The 20,526-nt window shown below is 36.8% G+C and overlaps 2 protein-coding genes across 2 annotated transcripts; one reads left to right on the top strand and one right to left on the bottom strand.

Annotated features, from left to right (window-relative positions):
* Window positions 1–681: 681 nt before the first annotated feature.
* si:ch211-248a14.8 (uncharacterized) lies at window positions 682–8,181 on the bottom strand. The gene is made up of 5 exons (XM_026944314.3): window positions 7,927–8,181; window positions 5,064–5,171; window positions 3,339–3,546; window positions 1,409–1,706; window positions 682–1,241 (listed from the first exon to the last, which is right to left on the bottom strand). The coding sequence occupies exons 2-5, from the start codon at window positions 5,114–5,116 to the stop codon at window positions 850–852; spliced, it is 951 nt and encodes a 316-aa protein (XP_026800115.3). The 5' UTR covers window positions 5,117–5,171; window positions 7,927–8,181; the 3' UTR covers window positions 682–849.
* A 4,364-nt stretch (window positions 8,182–12,545) lies between these two features.
* On the top strand, window positions 12,546–18,218 carry styxl1 (serine/threonine/tyrosine interacting-like 1). Its single transcript, XM_026944127.3, has 5 exons — window positions 12,546–12,864; window positions 13,118–13,260; window positions 14,197–14,353; window positions 14,461–14,597; window positions 15,450–18,218. The coding sequence occupies exons 1-5, from the start codon at window positions 12,845–12,847 to the stop codon at window positions 16,109–16,111; spliced, it is 1,119 nt and encodes a 372-aa protein (XP_026799928.1). The 5' UTR covers window positions 12,546–12,844; the 3' UTR covers window positions 16,112–18,218.
* Window positions 18,219–20,526: the final 2,308 nt, after the last annotated feature.

Here is a 20,526-nt window from a genome sequence, read left to right on the forward strand (position 1 = left end):
GAACAGAAATTCCTCACACCCAAGTCAAACATTTGTGATTTTATCTTGTCTGATTGTTTACCCCAGAGGAAGCCAGTGACACATCCGCAGGTTTGTTAGGTTACATATCACCTTTTATTGACATTTTTAAAATCAGCTTTACTTTGACTGCTCCCTGATTCAATTCAATATCAAGCACCTAGTTAATAAAATACTGTCTGTTGTGTATCAGACATGGACTACACTAAACATTAGGAACACCTGTTCAACAGATGATGTTTTCCAATCTTCATCTGTCCACTTTGAGTGAGCTTGTGACCAGTGTTGCCTCAGGTTCCTGTTCTTGGCTAACAGGAGCGGAGTCTGATGTGGTCTGCTGCTGTTGTAGTCCATCCACCTCAAGCTATGACGTGTGTTCTGAGATGCTTTTCTGCTTACCACAGTTGTAAAAAGTGGTGATTTGAGATACTCTAACTAGATTCCTGTTAGCTTATCTTTGGTAAAAGTCACTGAGATCACATTTGTTCCGCATTCTAATGTTTGATGTGAACTGAAGCTCTTGACTAGTATGGGCATGATTTTATGCACTGTGCTGCTGCCACGTGATTGGTGTTCTTGTTAAAGTGGCCGATGAGTACGTGCTTTAATGAGACCACCAGTCTTTTTTTCTTACAATTTCTGCTTTTTTGTTGCTTCCAAAACATCATTTGGCTAACTTGACCTGATAAAGAAATCAAATGCCCCTTAAAACAATAACTGGGATTTAGCCAAGGGGAAAATTGATGAATATCTGCTGGGACAGAGTCAGCTTTCTAAATGTCTGTGACTGGACTCGATGTTTGAACGTCCTCTCTTATTGCTGGCTTTGTGCTATAATAAGTTAATAAGCGGCATTACGAGTCCTCCGGTGGAGTGTAGCAGAGCCGCGGTGAGTGGCGAGTACCTCAGCGCCGTTACATCCACTAGAAAAATCTGTACAGCGCTCAGGAGCAGCACAGCTAATATGTATCCCAGGAAGAGCAGTGTGTGCCAGCTGCCGTGCGTGATCGCTTGTGGAGTGTCCGGATGCATCACACACAGCAGTGCCAGCACCACACTCTGGGTCACTGTCAGCGTGTAGTAGAGGTCAAAGGTCGTAGCATGGCCTTGCTCAGTCTGGGCGACTTTAGACAGCCAGGCCAGGGAGAGACTGTGCAGGAACAGGCTTAGAGGAGAGTAGAAATATTCCAGCGGCTCCATGTTGTACACACCCTCACCATACACTGACAACAACACACATCATTATATATATATATATATAACAAGAGAAATTACCCAGAATGCATTGAGATCTGAAGGCTTGGCACAAACTGACAACTTAAACTATCACCTCAAGCCCCATTATCCCACCCTTGCCCTGCCTTGGTGCAGGGAATCACAGTCCTCCTACCTGTAATTCCAATAGAGGTGAAAGTGGTTGCTGTGAGCAGGCAGGTGAAGTAGGCGGAGTTAGGCTTGCTGACTCCCAGCAGGTGACCCCACGCCAGGCTGAAGAGTGGGAGGAGGCGCCCGGTGAGGGGGTACAAGCCCGAGTGTGCACTCGCTCTCGCCCACAGAGCCAGAACACACTGGACCCCACCACACACAGCCGGCACCATAAGCCGCTCGGCTAGCCTCCGAGAGAATGGATTCAGCTGCACGACACCGAGAGCGTGCAGACCCAGCAATGCCAGGATGTTCAGGAGCACCTGAGAAAAACGGGGGTGAAAATCTAGAATACCCATAATACTTCGCAAACAGAACATCAATGCTACTTCAACAATGGATGTAAAGTGTAAGTGAATGTGAAGGAGATGGTGTGCAAAATTTTAGGACATGAGAGGAGTGATGCAAACACACAGCTTTATAGTTTTGATATTTCTAATGGGAAATTTGGATTCTTTTTAGTTTTTCATCTTACTGTCAGCTTGTATTAGTTTTTTTTAATTCATATAATTATCTTAAACATTAATATTTCACTTTTATTAATTCTAGTAGTTCTTCTGTCTGATTTTTAGAGAAAAAATGCACCAGGTGACTTGAACTTAGGGTTGAAAAAAAGCTGGAAAGTTATATAATATAGTAAACATAACAGCATTTACATGAAATAAAGCCTTTCCCTTTTGAATGAATAATAACCTATACATACATGCTTTAAAAAAAAAAACACACACACACACACACACACAGTCATACAAAGTAGTGGTTTATTTCCAACCTGACACACAAACTAGAGTTTTTTTTATTGTAGCATAATACTTATATACATTTTGTACTTTAATGGTGACTTCTATGCATATAAAAAGTTTTATATGAGTTTTATATGAGATCTGTTCTATGGCCATTTCTGGCTTCAATTATCAGTAAACATTTTTAAAACACCAAAGTTTTACATGTGTAGAGAAGTCAACATTAACATTAACAAGCTGATGATGGTCTGTCAGATAAGATCTGAGCCAGGAAACAACCAACAATATTTTCTAGTCTATCTGCAATGAGATCAAGTAATACAAGTGCAATCCTGATCACACAACCCTGATCACAGGCCACTCATCGGTCATTTACTACTTTAACCAGCGCTTTTTCAGTACTCTGATGAGAATTAAACTCTGACTGCATTCATATGTGTGATTCCTATTGAGGTATGAGCTGAGCTAGTGCCTTTTTCTTGGCTCTTGGAGATAAGGTGCAGGTTTGATATTGGTGTAGTTTGACAGCTTACAAGGTAAAAATCAGGTTTCTTAATCTTAATCAGTGGTTTGATAACTGCTAATTTAAAAAAATATTGATGTACATAACCAGTGCTTATGGAAGAGTTTGTTCATTTTTAATAGACATATCATTACTTATGGTAGTATTTGTTTAAGAAAATGTGTTGGTACTAGATCTGCTACACAACTGGAGGTTTTTGAGGAGGAAATTAGTTAAATTAATTCTTGATCTGCATCCAAATTTCTGTAAAGCTGCTTTGTGAGAATGTCTATTATAAAAAAAAGCTACACAACTAAAAATTAAACTGGACTGAATTGGAAAGATTCAAATTGCTCCCTTGATATGGTTGTCTGACAATAAAGTCATAATTTGATTTTTTTTTTTGCCTGTTTTCAATTTTGTCAATAAAAAACACTGCTGCCATATAGTGCTCTATATAGATCATCCACCGGCTTTGTTTAGACATGTTTCTTTTGTTGCTGGTTAGACACACTGTAACCAATCTCAGTGTTTTATTCAAAGGTTGAAAAAGTTAGCTATATTATATACGATATATACTTTGTCTGAAATTTACACATACTTTGCAAGGCTGTAATGTAGATCTGAGAGGAGTTAAACAGTAACAGTACCTGCATGAGGGCAAGAGGCGTACTGTATGGGTAGTGGTACTGTGGAATGAAGATCCTGCACACAAAGCCGTGGAGCTGATCTGCGAGGGCATACAAAACTACGACCACCAGGGCGGCAGCATAGGGCATTAATGGAGCCAGGGATTTATAGACATTACACACACATGCTCTGACTGAAGGAGGACCTCGTATCCGCAGCCACGAGAACCTGTTCGATGGAAAAAAGACCAGCAGTTTGGACTAGAGAGAGCAATTACACAACAACAGAGAGAAATATGCTAATTCAAACTTGAACCTATGACAATGGTTAACCAATGTTACCTAGCTTGTTACCTCAATTGGTTGCTGTTTTTTAAATACACAATAAACATCATCATAGCTAGCTTACTAGCAGACTTCGCTGGTAATTCTAGCACAGTATTTTGTTTAAGTGTCTGGCTGTTGCTAAACCATTATATTGTGTAATTTTATGCTAAGCAGCACCATGAAGCAAGGAATTGCAAATAAAGGTTAGTAGTGATGTCATATGATGTATTTTTCTTTAGGGATTTCTGACATCCTGCAACATGAGGACATGCTCACAATCCATAAAACTAAAAAAATACACTTACATAGCACTTTATTAGGAACACTATACTAATACTGGGTATCACAACAGCCTCAATTCTTCATGGAATGGATTCCACAAGATGTTGGAAACATTCCTTTGAGATTCTGGTCTGTGTTAATAAAAATTCCTACTTTTATGCTATTCTACTTATAAGTATATCCTACTTTTATTTTATTCCTATTCTCGAGAGATTACACATTCAGATCCGGTGACTGAACTCACTGTCATGTTCATGAAACCAGTTGGAGAAGACCTTTGCTTTGTGACATGGTGCATTATCATGCTGGAAATAGCCATTAGAAGATGGTAAATTGTGGCCATGAAGGGATGCACATGGTCAGCAACAATACTCAAATAGACTGTGACATTCAATTGATGATTGATTATTAACCAGCCAAGAAAACATTCCCCACACCATTACATCACCTCCACCAGCCTGGACTGTTGACACAAGGCAGGCTGGGTCCATGGATTCATGCTATTGGTGCCAAATTCTCACCTTACCATCTGTGTGCTTCAGGAGAAATCGAGATTCATCAGACCAGGCTACGTTTTTCCAGTCTTCAGCTGTCCAGTTTTGGTGAGCCTGTGCCTGCTGCAGCCTCAGCCTTCTGTTCTTGGCTGACAGAAGTGGAATCCGACATGGTCTTCTGCTGTTGTAGCCCAACTGCCTCAAATTTCAACGTGTTGTGCATTCTGAAATGCTTTTCTGCTCACCACAGTTGTACAGAGTGGTTATCTCAGAGTGAGTTACTGTGCGATTTCTTTCAGCTCGAACCAATCTGGCCATTCTCTGTTGATCTCTTTCATCAACAAACATTTCTGTCAGCAGAACTGCCGCTCACCGGATGTTTTTTTTATTGTACCATTCTGAGTAAACTCTAGAGACTGTTGTGCATGAAAATCCCAGGAGGAGATTTTTTGCATTGCACTGCTGCCACACCATTGGCTGATTGGCTAACTGCATAAATGAGTAGGTGCACAGGTGTTCCTAATAAAGTGTTCTGTGAGTGTATCTTGCTGACTTTCTGACCAGGAAAAACCAAAAGACTACACAGATATTTGCTATTTGCAAACCTGAAATTGACTATTGTCTAAATAAAATGTAAGAATACCATTTGGAGCTTAGGGTGCTTGTATATCCGGGGCAGCCGTGCCAGGTCTCCATACTGCCTATGACGTCCTGATAGGCTTTTGAACCCTGGGCGTCAGATACAGTGCTCCTACATACATAGATACATGAATATATAAATTAAATCTCTTGAAATAGTTAATGGGACTTAATCGAACATCACACTTTCCTGCCTTGATTCCTCAGCCCTTATTCTAGCTGTGTTATCTGACTTTAGTATATAAGATATATAAAACATAAGATATAAAATTTGCTTATTGATGCATTTTATTTGATAGATAAAGATATGAAAATATAATAAATACAAAATATCTATCTGAGACTTCATTCTTTCATTTGGTATAACATTTATTCCATTGTGATGCATCGCTGTCAAGAAATGTAAGAAGAAGTGATAAAAGTCTCTCCCCTAAATAAACACTGTCCACTTACTGTAATCAAAGTGTAACTTTAATATGTTACTGTTTAAAATAGACAGAGAGTTCCTGTGTAGTTAGTATGTATGTACAATCACAAACAGAAAACCAGCAAAAATGAATTATCCCTCGAGAGACTGTTACACATTGTGAAATCATAACTTTCTATCCTGGTGAAGAGCTGTTTTGAGATATCGCACAACAATCTCAAACTTTTTGCAGCCAGGGATCTCTCTAACTGTAAAAATCCATGGACCCGCTCTGATTTTTTTAAGAACATAAACCAACTATTCAAATATTAGGCTAATTCTTTAAATTACTACTGGAGGCACGTTATTTATTATTGGAGCAAAAGAATTTTAATTCCTGAACTGCCCACTTACAGAGCATTTTTTATAAATGAAAAATTAGATTCAGGTCAACATTATTTATAGGCCTATGGTGACTAGGCAAAAACGAATAATAACTATAACTATAAGAACTGAATAACAGATATAATTTTGAACTTTGATAATACTAGGTTATGATTTTCATTATTGTAAAAAATATAAAAAATGTTATGCTTCACAGACTCCTGTGAGTCCTTGGACACCACTTTGGGAACTGTGGCTCTGATGTACTGAAGTTAACATGCACATGTTATTTCAAATTCACATTACTGAAATTCTGAGACAATTTTAAAGTCAAATTTGAACACTGGCCAAGCACAGATAGAACATCATTATTCTGCAAGCGTAAATACTGTTTGCTTCTATCTGGGTGTTTCAGATTAAGCTCTTAAACTTCTTAAACAACTGATAAATGATTATAAATTCAGCAAAGAAAGACATTTTGACCACATTACATTTTTCTGATGTATTGTCTAAGATCTAAAAAACGATACTAAGATATTCCACTTTTAAAAATATGAAGTTGTTCCTAAACAAGACATTTTACCTTTTTACCTAAGTTTCAAGGTAAAAAAACTGATTTAATATATTTATTAAAATCCATGAGAACATACAGCACATCGTACACATCTGCTAGCTGACCTTCGGTCCCAGTTACACTGGAAACTTCCATTTATTTAGCACATTATATGTAGCTAGCTAATGTCAGTGATATTTAATGCTAATCTGATGTTCACTGGAATATTAGCTTCGCACTGCCCCTAAGACTTCACTGTGCCAGAAGGTTTATACATCCTAAAAGCACCAAGTACAGCAGACCTGTTTTGTACGCATATGTTTTATTACTCTGATGAAGCATTTGTAAAAATTCTACAGCTAAAATTTATTTTCATCTCAAGCTAGCCATACCGAGGCTTCAGGCCTGTTCTTTTCTGTTTAAATTAGACGTGGTTATTGATTAGCCATGTACATGTGTATGTGTATTTGTGTATTTACTTCTTTAGTCAATCTGTAACAGTGCAACAATTGACTGTAGAGTTTATGTGTTACTGTTCAGTTTTTAGAGACACTAATATAAAGTAGGACTGCAGTAACAGCAGCTCTGGCTGTAGCTCCGGCTGTAACATGAATGATAGGTTTATACATTAATGCGCTCGTTCTCATACATTATTGGTCCTATAGAGACAGCTCTTTCACAGGGGCTTGTATGTTTGATGTTCTACATAATCTAGACTTAATAATAATAAAAAACAGATTAAAAAAGGAGTCCCCAATGTCAGCTCTTTGTAAGAGTCAGTGTGTTTCCCAACACGGGAAATTCAAATCACACCACTCTGGTGTGTATTTTTTCATTTAAATGCACAGTGTCTTTTGGGTTATTCCTTACTTAACATAACTATTCGATACAATTATATATTAATATATATGTCATAATAAATAAAGCTTAATGCAAAGTGATTAAACCATATAAACATACGTGTCTAATTTGGACTTGAGCAAAGAACAAGATCACAATTAACCCTTAATATGTCTTGCTTAAAATTGTCACCTCTTTAAATCTCTAAGGGAAAATATTCAACATTACACAATATTTAATATTTTGCCATAAGTGTCTCAGCATCCAAAACTAATCTGAAGAAGTCAGTGACATAATATTTAATATAAATTAATAATTTAAGATATTTTATAAAACCATTCAAAGAGGGAAAGACCAACATTTAAACTTAAGTCATTTCATTTTTCACTGTTAAACACTAAGACTTTCAAAAACATTAACTATTTAACTATTTTTGTGAAATAGATTGTGAAATTTCATAAGGGTGGGTAAACTTTTGCACTCTACTATAAGATAAGACATATTAGATATTATAGATGAAAATATATTAGATAAGATAGATATGATTTTAAAATAGTGTTGCTAGAAAAGCAAATGTGAACACAAGAGGAGCTAGTGTCAAATATAAAATAGCCAAAAGCCAAAAAGAACAACTTTAATTTCTATATATGACATTAAAAAAAGAAAAGAAAAGAAAATACTCACTTCACTGTTCTGGACTTCGTAAGCTGACATGACTCACATCAAATGTTTCAAAAACACATATTTATTCCAGATGATCTTACTGTATCAGCCATTATTTTAATAATGTGTAAAACAATTTGCATATCCAAACGTTCCATCCTGAGAAATGAGTGAAAACTTCCTGTGTGTTTCTCGCAGCACTCATCACTCTCTGAAGAGCTGACAGAGCAGGACGGACTTTGGTCTTCCCTCGCTTCTACAGGCAAACAAGCACCAAACTGCTGAATTTCATCATCATCATGATCATTTCTCACTTTCTCTCTCTCTCTCTCTCTCTCACACACACACACACACACACACACACACACGGAACTTATCCAAGTCACAGATTTTAGAGCCAGAAAACTGTCATTCGTATTGTTGTTGTTTGTTTGTTTTTGTTGATCTAATAATGAATTAATAACCTGAAAATATCTCGATGTGTGTGTGTTGTCAGTCATAAGGTGTGTTTTGAATATTATTTTAGGTCATAAAGTATATGTTGTGGAGCATCCGCTATACCCGCCCCTGTGAATGAGCTGTTTCTATAGAAACGATAATGCATTAATATAAACCTACGATTTGCAGATGTGCTACTGTCAGAGCTGCTGTGATAGAAAATTAATCAACACCTTCTGACCAATCAGAATTGAGAATACAACAGCACTGTGGTAGAGTATAGTTTAATAAGGTCTTTAACTTGATCTTAATCCTGTAGTAATTATAGCTATTATACTATTACACCAATCTATTATTAAACCAAATTGACAGTTTATTAGGTATATTAACTAATAAACCAGTAAGTGGATATACAGTGAGGAGAAGTATGTATTCGGGCATTTTTATCGTTTTAATTTTTTTTCCATAGCATATATCCACTTCATATTTACACACTTAATATATATTTAAAAAATAAAATCCATAAGGATTCATATATGTATATATATATATATATATATATATATATATATATATATATATATATATATATATTCAAACAACATAAATAAAAATTATAGATATATAAAAAGATACATAAAAAGAAATCTACACATAAATGAAAAAATATAAAAAACCTGTTCTCATTCAAATTGTACCTTGTGCCATTTTTTCTAGATTTCATGCCACACGTAGCAATCATGGTAAAGGTGAAGGAGCTTCCATTATTAAACAACACTCGAGTAGAAAAAGTTACAGAGCAATAGCAAAGACCTTAAACATTCCTGTCAGTACAACTGGTTCAATAATATTCAGTGGAACGTTCATGGAACCAATCGTCCCGTGTGCCACACAGGTTTTCACATCGTACTCTCAGACCAATGATACAGGAGGAAAGTCACTCAAAAAGAGTTGCAGGACGACCTGAAAGCAGCCGGAACGACAGTCAGATTTAATTACTTCTCACCGTAAAAGTCTCGAAGCTGTAACTGCATCAACACTTTTGCAACAAAGTACTAATGTTGGTAATTAATGGTGTCCAAATACTTTTTCCCCCATATCAATTTTGTTTTTTAAATATATCTTTTATTATATTAATGAATACATACTTTTTTGTTCATATTTATAAGTACAAAGTCAAAAGACATTGTGTGTAAATATGAAGTTGGAAGTAAATTAAATAACTAAAACAAAAGTGTCTGAATAATTATTTCCACTCACTGTATAAAATAAATAATAATATAGTGTTTTTTAAAAAAATATTATATAATTTCTATATTCATCTTATCATTTTTGTGTTCCATCATTTTACATTGGTGTTGACTTGTTTTACATTTTCCTGCAAAAATAAGTTACATGTGAAAGACATACAGTGCATAAGGAATTTGGTTTTCCCCTGTACAACTTTATCAAAATGTTAATTTTATTATAAAATCGTATATAATTATTTATGTTTAGTGTCTTTTGAGTCCACTGTTCAACATGCATTGAGTATTATTGGTCATGTTGTTGAATTCATTGTAAATATTAAACCGTTTCATGCATGAATTATGCTAACCTGACTCAAGATTTTTTTTTTCTGAATAGTTTGTATTCTTCTTTAAGGATGATAAATACTCCTGCAAAAGTTTCTTTTTTAATTTTACATGAATGTTTTTAAAAGTTATTCATGTGACCACTCAGGAGGACACCATGCATTTGTGTGTTCGATTACATCAAATGGATTAATGATTGAACGATCAATAGTTTGGAAATCAAAGAAAGTAAAATGCACATTTTCATGCTGTAAAACATCGTGTAACATTTTAACACTCTGGACTATTACAACAACAACAACAACAACAGCAACTATACCCCCTTGCCCTGGGAAAATGTTGTATATTTGTAATGAAATTGCTGGAGTAAATAGTGATTCTGAATTGGAGTCCACCATCTTTGCTCAACATGTCGTTTGTTGCACTAATACAGTCGATCTAATATGTTGATCTATGGTGTTTTTGAGAGGTTAGCATGCAGCTTTGACATTAAGACCCATGCCTATACAAATTGTTGTTGCCTGTCACCACAGCAGATCATTGGTCCACATATCTGATTTTGCAATATTTTTACACCGGATGCCCTTCCTACACAACCCTCCCCAATTTTACCCAGGCTTGGGACCATCATTGGGAGTGCACTGTTAATTACCAGGAATCGAACCCGGGCTGCGGCGGTGTGAGCGCTGTGGCCTAACCGCTAGGGACCCCATGGCTATATGTGACCACCATGCATGAAAAGGTTAAGCAATATAAATGTAGTATTTTAATTAAAAATACATTCATAATTAATTAATTACAATACTTATTTCAGATTTTGAAGACATTACAAAATATACCATACAGTATAATTTTTTTAGTGGTAATTTGTATCTATTAATTTGCATTTATTCACCATGAATTGTTAAACATATATGTTGAACAATTCAACATATTAAGATATTAATTAACACTGAACTGAGAGTTGATCAGGAATAGATTTATGAACTGATAAACTGGCACCTTAGTGTAGAAATATGCTTAATATATAAACATAAAAATAACTGTTGTGTTATATAGTGTTGAATTAGTTGAATTTTTATTTATTTTTTTATTTTTTGGATGTCTTCAGTGTTTTAGATGCTGGTGCTGATAGTTGCTGTGTTATGATACAGATGAAGTCGTTGTGTTCTCCAGCCGGACTGCACCATCTGCGAGTGACACACTCACCCCCCTCTTCCTTCCTCCTCCTCGCTCTTCTCTTTTTTCTCTTAAACAAAGGCCCTAAATGCTAGTGTTAAAAAGACAAGCCGGTTTCTTATTAGAATTCATTCTAACATGTCATGTTTGTTAACCAAACCTGTTAGTGTACAAGGACGAGCAAGTGAAAAAGAGAACGTCATAAGTAGATAGCTAATAGCCTGCTTGCTAATCAGCTAAGTTGCAGTATCTATGAGCTTGAGAGAGGGCAAAGGGATGATAACTAAGGAATTGCTGTGGTATAAGAGGAATAAAACACTTGAAAGCATGCTGTTATAGCAAATAAACAACACATGAGATGGCGTGATGTGGCCATGGTTACTGTTTCCCCCCTGAAGTTGTTTTTTCCCCCCCAATAATAGCATGCCCAAAAGCATATTATTTCACTTATACCACAGCAATTTGCCAGTTATTGCATTTTTTTATTTATTATAGAACAACGCATCATACATTTTTTTAACCAATAGTTACATTTAATCTTGTGGAACATCTGTATTATCACTAACGTCTCTGATTTTAGCCACTAGAGAGCACCGTGGTTTGGGATTTGGTGTCTTAAGTGGCATTGTCTGAACATTTACAAAAACAGGCGCTTGGCACAAATTATCCGGGTCGGTCAGGAGCGAGGAGTCGGCAATGGTGGAAGCAAGCGCAGATTTAGTAGTGAACGGTGCCAATAAACAACAAAAAACACTGAAAACAAGAACCAAAAACCTGAACTAGAGATATGAGTTAAAACATACAGACTATGATCGTGACTAAAGTACAAACAGAAACACACAAACATGAAAACAACAAAAGCTTGACAGTGAGGTGCTTACAATCTAGACTTGTATAGGGGTGCTCAGTCAGGGTGAGATGAAACACAGGTGATAGAGGATAGGACATGTGACATGCTGGGGTGATGGGAAATGTAGTTCAGTGCCCTTTGAGTGCTACCATGACACAAATGAACACAAGCTTGGTATACACTAAGACGAAATATCATAAGAAGAATATATTTTTATGCAAGTAGAGGTGGAACTGTATGCAAAATTTGTGTACTGATTATCACACAGCTCATTAATTCTGCTTTTTTTTTTTTCAGTGTGTCATGTTATAAGGCATAAATGTGTACCCATATTCATTATGTGAGCAGTTTTGACTTTTTTATACAGTACGCTACCCTGTTTAAACACATTTTAAAAGAGAAAACTCATTCTCTGTATATTTGATTCCTTTAAGCAAACAGTATGGAGTCATGTTATGGACCCGTGAACGTTAAACCTTAAACGCATGCACCATTTGGATATTGCGTGTGTGTGGTGTGTGGATGTGTGTGACACACTGAGCTGTCACGTCCAGCTCACCCTGGCTCATGTAGAGCACTTCACTCTGCTGCATAACCACGGCAACCTACTAAAATAAGGACGGGAGGAAGGGGATAGGAACAAACGAGAAGAAAGAAAGAAAAAAACGGTTGTTTTTTACACATGGAGAACAAATGAGCACCATGGCCAGGAGCCAGATTCCACACTATTGCTCAGCATCATTGAGGATTTTGGTTCTTGAAGCGTGATTTGGCTCAACTGCAAACTTTTTCAGCCGTGTGTGTATGTGTGAGTCAGGATGGTTGCGTCGACTCTTGTACCTTTTGGCCCGTAGCAGTGAAGAAGGCTGCGAATCCCGAATGCCTCGGATCCAAAACCATGGGCATTGCACTGTCCAGGTGAGTTAGTACAGGTGCTTATTTTTATTTCAACTACAAATATATTCAAAATTATAATAAATTGAGCTTAGTAGACCTTTACCTTACCTCTTATGAGGGACAGTAGTGCTCAGGAGTATGGAGGGGTCAGACAATTATTTTTGGCAGAGAATAAAAATTTAAGATTTTAATCTCTCATACTATATCTATATCTTTTCCTCTTATTCCTCCATTTATCTTTTTTTAAACCCTCTATACCTCCCCCTACCTGCAGGTCTGATAAATGCCGTATTGTCTCCTCCACTGGGCTTCGGAGCTCTGTGCCGGGAGAAAACAGCGCCTCCTGTCCAGAGATGAATGGCATTGTCAAACCTTCTCGCAATGACATCATTCAAGGCACTCGGACTAACAACGAAGGTTTGCCACCATGATGATGTCTTATTTGAAAATGTGTATTTTCAGAAAAAAGACAAAGAAGGAAATATTGTATCTTATTTTCATCTGTGTCTTGTAGGCATGTGAAAGAATATGAATACATTATTCACATGAACAGAAAATGTGTTCTAAACAGATACAAATATAGATATGAATAGGAAGCACAATATTTTTTTTCTCTAGAAAGCAGAAAGGTTCACAGGTTAAGACTAGAGGTGTGTATCTGGACAGGGATCCTGCAGGACGCAACAAAAAAGTTGTGCGAGTGGGAGTTTTTTTTTTTAATTTCATGTAGGCATGAAGCTTGCAGGACATTAACATGAAGGTCTGGTGCTGTGTGATGCATTTACAGCATTCAATCATACATCTTTAACTAACTGTCTCTGGTGGTTTAAAAAGCTACTAGATAGTTTATATTTTTGGAAAAAGAATCAACAAAATTTATTAGAAAATATCGCTGGCAGGTACAAACAAAAATAATATCTGTGTGCATGGGATTAAAAAGAATAACAGTTGCAAATCTTTAGCTGAAAGCAATTGTGAACTGGAGTGATGTAGCTGAGGTTGAGGAACTGTCAGAGCCAGAACTGTGTGAAAAATATGATGACATTTCTACATCTGGATTTTTTTCAGTGTTTTTGGGGGTTTCTAGTAGGGTTCGTATTTAATTAAAACCAAAAAAACGGACAAAAACTCCTTTTAGTTTAGGTCACGCCCGCTTTGGGTTTAAATCTGAATACAGATACAGATATTTGAAGTGCTTTAAACAGGTACAGATTCAGATAATAGAATTGAGTTACATCTCTAGTGTTATGTATTGCATGATGGTACATGGTTGGACAATAAGTGCACAGGATCTGTATGTTTGTGTATGTGTGGTATGTGTTTATATTTGTGTGTGTGTTTGTGTGTGTTTAGAGGAGCTGTTGGTTCCTGCCCTTCCAGAAAAAGCTGATATACAGAGAGGCTACGTGACTCCACAGCAGGTATATAACTTGTTAAACGCTGAAGCCGGTGAACCAGCACTCCATGACCCATACTATATCCTCATTCTGGACTGTCGCTCTGCAGACAGGTACCACATGTTGCACACACATCCAAACTCAAGCCCATTTACCACACATAAATAGCTGTTGAAGTACCATTCGTCCACTTATGTACCTAATCTCTTTTGAAACACAGGTATAAGCAAAGTCACCTGGTTACGGCACGTGCAAGTGTGACCGTAATTCACCCAGATCTTGGTTGTTTGATAAGCTGCGTCCAGCTACAGGAGTTTTCCATCATTCTGCTTTATGCAGAGGAAGGACACAGCCCAGGTACCATGATCTGCAAACAATTAAAGATCTGGATATTTCAGAACTATCCAAGTACCATAGATTAAGTTAAACCTAAAAAAACCCACAATTCAGCCATGGTACAATGGTATATCAAAAAAGAATTTTTAGATACATTTCAGGACCCAGTTGTTATGCATTCTGTTAGATCCCAGATTTCCTCCTGCAGAGATTCTCCAGAAACTAGTAAGGACACAAGTAAGAAAACATCCTGGCTATTAAACCTCCTTCTTCAAAATAACACTATGATAAAATAAGAATCAACCACCTTCCAAGGACTACCATTATTACATTTCAGGAATAGCACAAAATCCACAATTCTGAGCTTTTGTCCATAAGGGAAGACATCATGCCATCTTGTAGAAATGTAAAAAAACCTTGCCTAAAACAGTAGTCATCAATTCCAGGCCAGGAGGGACAGAGTCCAGTGCAATTTAAATATTCCCCTGCTCAAAGACACTTCAACTCACCAGGTAATTACCAGGTTTACTGGTTGAGTCAAGGACCAAACTGTACTAAACTCCAAGCCTCCGGCAAAAGAGTTGATGTCCTCTGGTATACAAGGTCATTCTGAGCAAGTCCTTTTAAGTTGCCTTAATATGGCATGTCATCCTTCAGAACCTTCAGCACTTTCAAAAACCCAATGTTTTCAAGCATCAGAATAGTTCCTTCTACTGGTCAAAGACTCCAATACAATCTACCACATCCAATAAGATATTAGAACATTTATAATCAATGCAATTTAGACATATCTGAGGTACAAAGAATGTACAGCTGAACCCACCAAGTCAGTCCATTAATAAGTCTCTGTCTTCTTTCCTCTCTTGTGTACAGTAGGCAGCCAAGAGGCACGTGCTGACAACCCCACCCTACAGCACTGCTTCTTCCAGCTGAGTGCCCTTGGCATGGACCCTGTCATCTTGCTGGGTGGCTACTCGGCCTTCCACTCACTCTACCCCTTCCTGTGTACACCTCGGATGGTCCTGCTTGAATCTGAGCGCCGCCTTCTCACCATCTATCCCTCTGAGATCCTGGAAGGGGCACTGTACCAAGGTTCTGCCTCGCAAGCGCAGGACTACCGCATCATCAAGAACCTGCATATCACACATGTGGTCAATGCCACCGCTGAGATCTCAGATGCCTTCCCCAATGTCCTGAGGTACCTGCGACTCCGGCTCAGTGATGATGCCCAACAGGACCTTCGCCAGGCACTTCCAGAAGCTTCCCGTTTCATAGCAGCAGCCCTGAGGGGTTCACCGGGTTCACCTGGAGGGCGTGTGCTAGTGCACTGCAGCCTGGGACGGAGCCGCAGTTCGGTGTTGACACTGGGCTTCCTGATGGAACAGCGCCGCTGGTCTTTACTTCACGCTTTCCGTTGGCTCAAAGAGAGGCGCACTTGTGCGGCTCCAAATGCTGGGTTCCTTCGTCAACTCTCAGAATATGAGGAGCAATTGTTTGGGAGGCGCCTAACCTCGCTTGATGACATTCGGCTCTGAACAAGTGAGAGGGTCATTAGGAACAATTTTTGGAAGAAAATGCCACAGATTTTGGAAGACTCTGCAGATTCATATTCAAGAATCATATTCAAGATTCCAGAAATTCATAGAATAAGGAAAGTTACAGAACAGATTGCTGATTACATCAAGTGTATAGTGTCATGGAGATCTAACTTCTTGCAGAATTTAGTCTTCTGACCTTGATTGGCTGGCTCAAATGTGTTTGAGGAAAAAAGGAGTAAAAATGAAATATTGTTAAAATGATCATAGATTGCCATTTATTGTTGGAGAGGACAAGAACAAACTTTGCTTGAGTACCAGGTGACTGGCTAAATGTTACACAGAGGTGAAATGTCACAAATTAGACACAAGTTATATGTACCTTTTGAACCCAATCAGCATTTGGTTCTCTTTCTCAATCCAAAACTCTTGGTCCCAACATCTGAATTATCAAGAGGAATGTGATTACGGTATTTTGCAATCCAGGGCAGTGGTGGAACAATGGTTAGGACTCTGGCCTACTGATCATAACGATGTGAGTTTGAATCTCTGTCCCGCCAAACTGCCACTGTTGGCCTGCCATCTGCTCAGCTTGATTATGAGTTTCTTTGGATAAAAGTGTCTGCTAAAGGAATAAATGCAATTGGTGTATAATATAGCTTCTGGCAGGGTAATTCAAAGAGTAAAGCTGGTGATATATGGAATAGAGGAATTGTATAGACTAGACCAGGGGTTGTTGGTGTCTGCAGGTTATTGTTCCAACCAAGCAAGAGCCACACCTGATTCCACCTACACCATTGAATCCCAGTCTGTTCAATAAGTTCCAGTGTGGGATCTTCATCTGTACCAAATCTGACTTAGCTGATCAAGCACTAGAGTAGGATATTTAACCTTGAGTCCTGAGAAACATTCACTCTCCTTCACAACTTCAGTATTTTCCCTGCTCTCAACACACCTGGTCTGGCTTATTATGTTAGGTTTAGAGCACAGAAAACATAGACAGAAGAGGCTTTATAAGACTGGTAGTTAAAATCCAGGCCCTAGACCAGTGGTTCTCAAAGTGGGGTCTGGGGACCCCCAGGGGTCCTTGAAACATAGCCAGGGGGTCCATGACTTTCTTTAAAAAAAAAAAAATGTTACAGTGGTGGAAACCACAATGTCACATTATCAAAGTTATTATATTTAGGGGTCCAAACACCAAAGTCAGCTCAGAGCTAATGTGTTCTGTTAGTGGAAATTTCAAGAATAGAAAGTTCTATGGCTCCAAAAAATATCATTTAAAAATGTTTAATAATTTTCACGAAATAAGTCTATGCTGAGGGGGTCTGTGGAATTTATTTTACAGTTAAAGTGATCCCTGGCTACAAAAAGTTTGAGAACCATTGCTCTAGACCATCTTCCAGAACAAGATTAGACAAGTAAAACATTACAGCTATACTAATAACAATTGATAACTTGGCTAGGAATGTTATTGGAAAGATCAGGAAAGTCAATTCAGAACAGATTGGATAAAACATTCATTCCTGCTACACTATTTTTGATGTACTAGTAACAAAATCACACCCTCGTGAGGTGTTAATATTTGCTAAGGGATCTTGCTCATTTATTTGTTTTTTTCCCTGGAAGACAACGAAAATGTGACAAACTGAATATTGAGGAATTAGTAGATAGTTGGGGTGAGGAACTACATAGTTGGGTTTGAAATATTGTATATTTAGGCTAGTGAAAAAAATCTTTGTTATTTTTGTATTATTATTTTTGAAAATAGTGTTAGTGTTTGCGTTCTGTATTTCTAGTTGCCAAAATACACCAAAGAACAAAACCTCTGACATGAAATCTGCAAAGCATCCTAGCTAACTTTCCCCTAATTTAGTGATTGAGTAATTTACTAAAACTAAATCATTTTTAGCATATTAGCATGTGTTAGTTATTAAAATACTAAAACTGCTATACATTATTAATATTATATAAATAATGTGGTCTAAATTACAGATTCTCATACTCTACAGAATTTTACACTCAATTATCTATGGATTCTACAGTGAACATGTTCTTGCATAAATATTTTATACTGATTTATTGTCACCACTTGGTTGTAAAGAATGATTTCATCTACTACACAATGTAATAAAGTGTACATTTATTTTATCACCATGGCTCTTTTTTTTTTTTTTTTGGTGTAGAGTCTGTTGTTTAAATTTGTTGTGAAAAAGGTGGTACCTCACGAACAAACAACAAAAACACACAATCGTAAAAATTCTTTAGCTTCTCAAACTTCACATCAGAGTAACGGCTTGCCTCAGTTGCTAGGGTGTTAAAATGTCTGCAAACGAGCTAAACTGAGAGACTTGGCTCTAGAGACAGACCTAATTATAGACCTGCTTAGTAAGAGAAGATGAATAACTATCACTTTACTTTAACTTGAGGCAATATAAATTAGAGAGGAAGAAGGTGAAGGAGAGAGAGAGAGACAAATGTCAAGAGCTGATTTCACCCATAATTATCCAAAATGACACTGACTACAAACTACAAACAGATCAATCCACGTATGCCGAGTTAAAGCCCTTCCATGTGTGTTGGGGTTTCAGGGGGCAACTTGCAGCACACAATGGGACTCTTTCTGGTTTGTTTTTCCACTAGTTTAATATTAAAATCATTATCTAATCAGATTTTTCCTACACTGCTGTTGAATTCTCGAATCTGATTAGCCAGAAGTTATTGATTAATATTCTATAACAGCAGCTTGGATAGTTTCTTTAGTTAAAAACTTGGACTTGTATGGGGACGATCTACGTAACTTAGGCCTAATAATAAATGGATTTGAAAAATATGCTGTTATGTTTTCTGTAAGGAGATGTGTATTTAACATTTATGGAAGGAGTCTCCAGTATCTATAATGTAAGTGATAACAGGTGCTAACTTCTTCCACAGACATTCCCCAACATTAATTAACGTTAAATTATCAAAATAATTAATAAAAATCTAATTATTGGCAAATAGCAGTGGTATAAGAGGAATTACATATTTCTGCTACACTATGCTATCATTGATTATTTTCTTATAACAGCACATCCTATCATGACATGGAAGTTTACTTATGACCAGCATAAAATTACAGCAACTGTTGAGGATCCTGGAGGTTACTAAAGATCTACTAGACAAACACATTTCAGTAAGTCATAGTTTAACATCACAAGTCAAATTCTCCAGTGTTATCCAGAATTAAGGGCAGCGTTTTCTTTTAGGAATTTGTTCTGAGTGTGTTTAAAGAAGGTTTGGTTAGTGTTAGCATTACTGATGAGACTTCCATTCAGTTTGGTGCAAGTACAAGAAAAATAGCTATTTATTCATCAGGACACTGATTATTTTAATTCTATTTTTAATAAAAAATAAAGTAAGAACAAAATCAGTAGTGCGTTAACTAGCTACTTGTGATGGACCAACAAATTTTTTAACTTACTAGCTAATATAAATAAGTTGTAAAACATATGTAAATATTACACAGGACATTACACAAGGCTCTATTTTCATGTAGGTGTAAGTGTTACTTAGTGATTACCATCTGCGCTGACTGTCACATAAATACTAAAGATATGGATAAACATACTGTATCGGCCACATCCACATGAGCCAACGCTGCAATCTGACTTATTTCTGTTTGTGGTATGATTTTTGAAAAAAAAAAATCCCACAAAAAAGCTCATAGACGTGAGCTGTATGAAGCCTACTAAGAATGCGAGAATGCAGATTGGATCCCAGCCCAGAGGTGTTAGATTGGAGAATAAATCACTGCTTTTTGAGTGAATCTTTTACATGAGTCATTTAGGTGAATCAGATCATAAGAATCAAAGAATAGAAAGTTTTCAATTTTTATTTATATGTGAATAGACACTGTCACTAAGAAGCTTTGCAGAAATCTAGATGTAGATTCATTCACTAATGAACAAGCCACAGAAAACTCCCTGAGATTCCCTGAGGAATTATATATCATATATATGTTATAATATGTGTATGTGTATATATACATATATATACACACACACTACACACAGTATGTTATATATATATATATATATATATATATATATATATATATATATATATATATGTATATATGTTATATTTTCTATGGCACTTGAACTGGAACCTTAATTCATCTATTATTACGTTCATCTATTATTCATCTATTATTCATCTATTATTATTTCTGTTGTAGTGATAAAACAATACAATATAAAACCATGAATGTCCTTAAAAAAAACTGAAACTGTACCCTGCGCCTGTGTTTCTTAAAGTGGACTTTGTGACATGTAACCATGGGCTCTATGACTTTACTATTGTTTTTTTTTTTTTTTTTTTAGTTATTATCTGCAATAGTTATCATTTTCAGGCTAGTTGACTGATCACTTTAATTG

This window comes from Pangasianodon hypophthalmus, chromosome 10, assembly GCF_027358585.1.
Source record: "Pangasianodon hypophthalmus isolate fPanHyp1 chromosome 10, fPanHyp1.pri, whole genome shotgun sequence".
Lineage (NCBI taxonomy): Eukaryota > Metazoa > Chordata > Actinopteri > Siluriformes > Pangasiidae > Pangasianodon > Pangasianodon hypophthalmus.

Excerpts from the sequence above, each read along its gene's own strand:
- si:ch211-248a14.8 (XM_026944314.3), bottom strand. The coding sequence starts at position 5,116 with ATGGAGACCTGGCACGGCTGCCCCGGATATACAAGCACCCTAAGCTCC. Across the intron at positions 1,707-3,338 it reads CGCCTCTTGCCCTCATGCAG|GTGCTCCTGAACATCCTGGC; the intron begins GTACTGTTACTG and ends CGTTTTTCTCAG. Across the intron at positions 1,242-1,408 it reads CACCTCTATTGGAATTACAG|TGTATGGTGAGGGTGTGTAC; the intron begins GTAGGAGGACTG and ends TGTTGTTGTCAG.
- styxl1 (XM_026944127.3), top strand. The coding sequence starts at position 12,845 with ATGGGCATTGCACTGTCCAG. Across the intron at positions 12,865-13,117 it reads ATGGGCATTGCACTGTCCAG|GTCTGATAAATGCCGTATTG; the intron begins GTGAGTTAGTAC and ends CCCTACCTGCAG. Across the intron at positions 14,354-14,460 it reads GACTGTCGCTCTGCAGACAG|GTATAAGCAAAGTCACCTGG; the intron begins GTACCACATGTT and ends TTTGAAACACAG.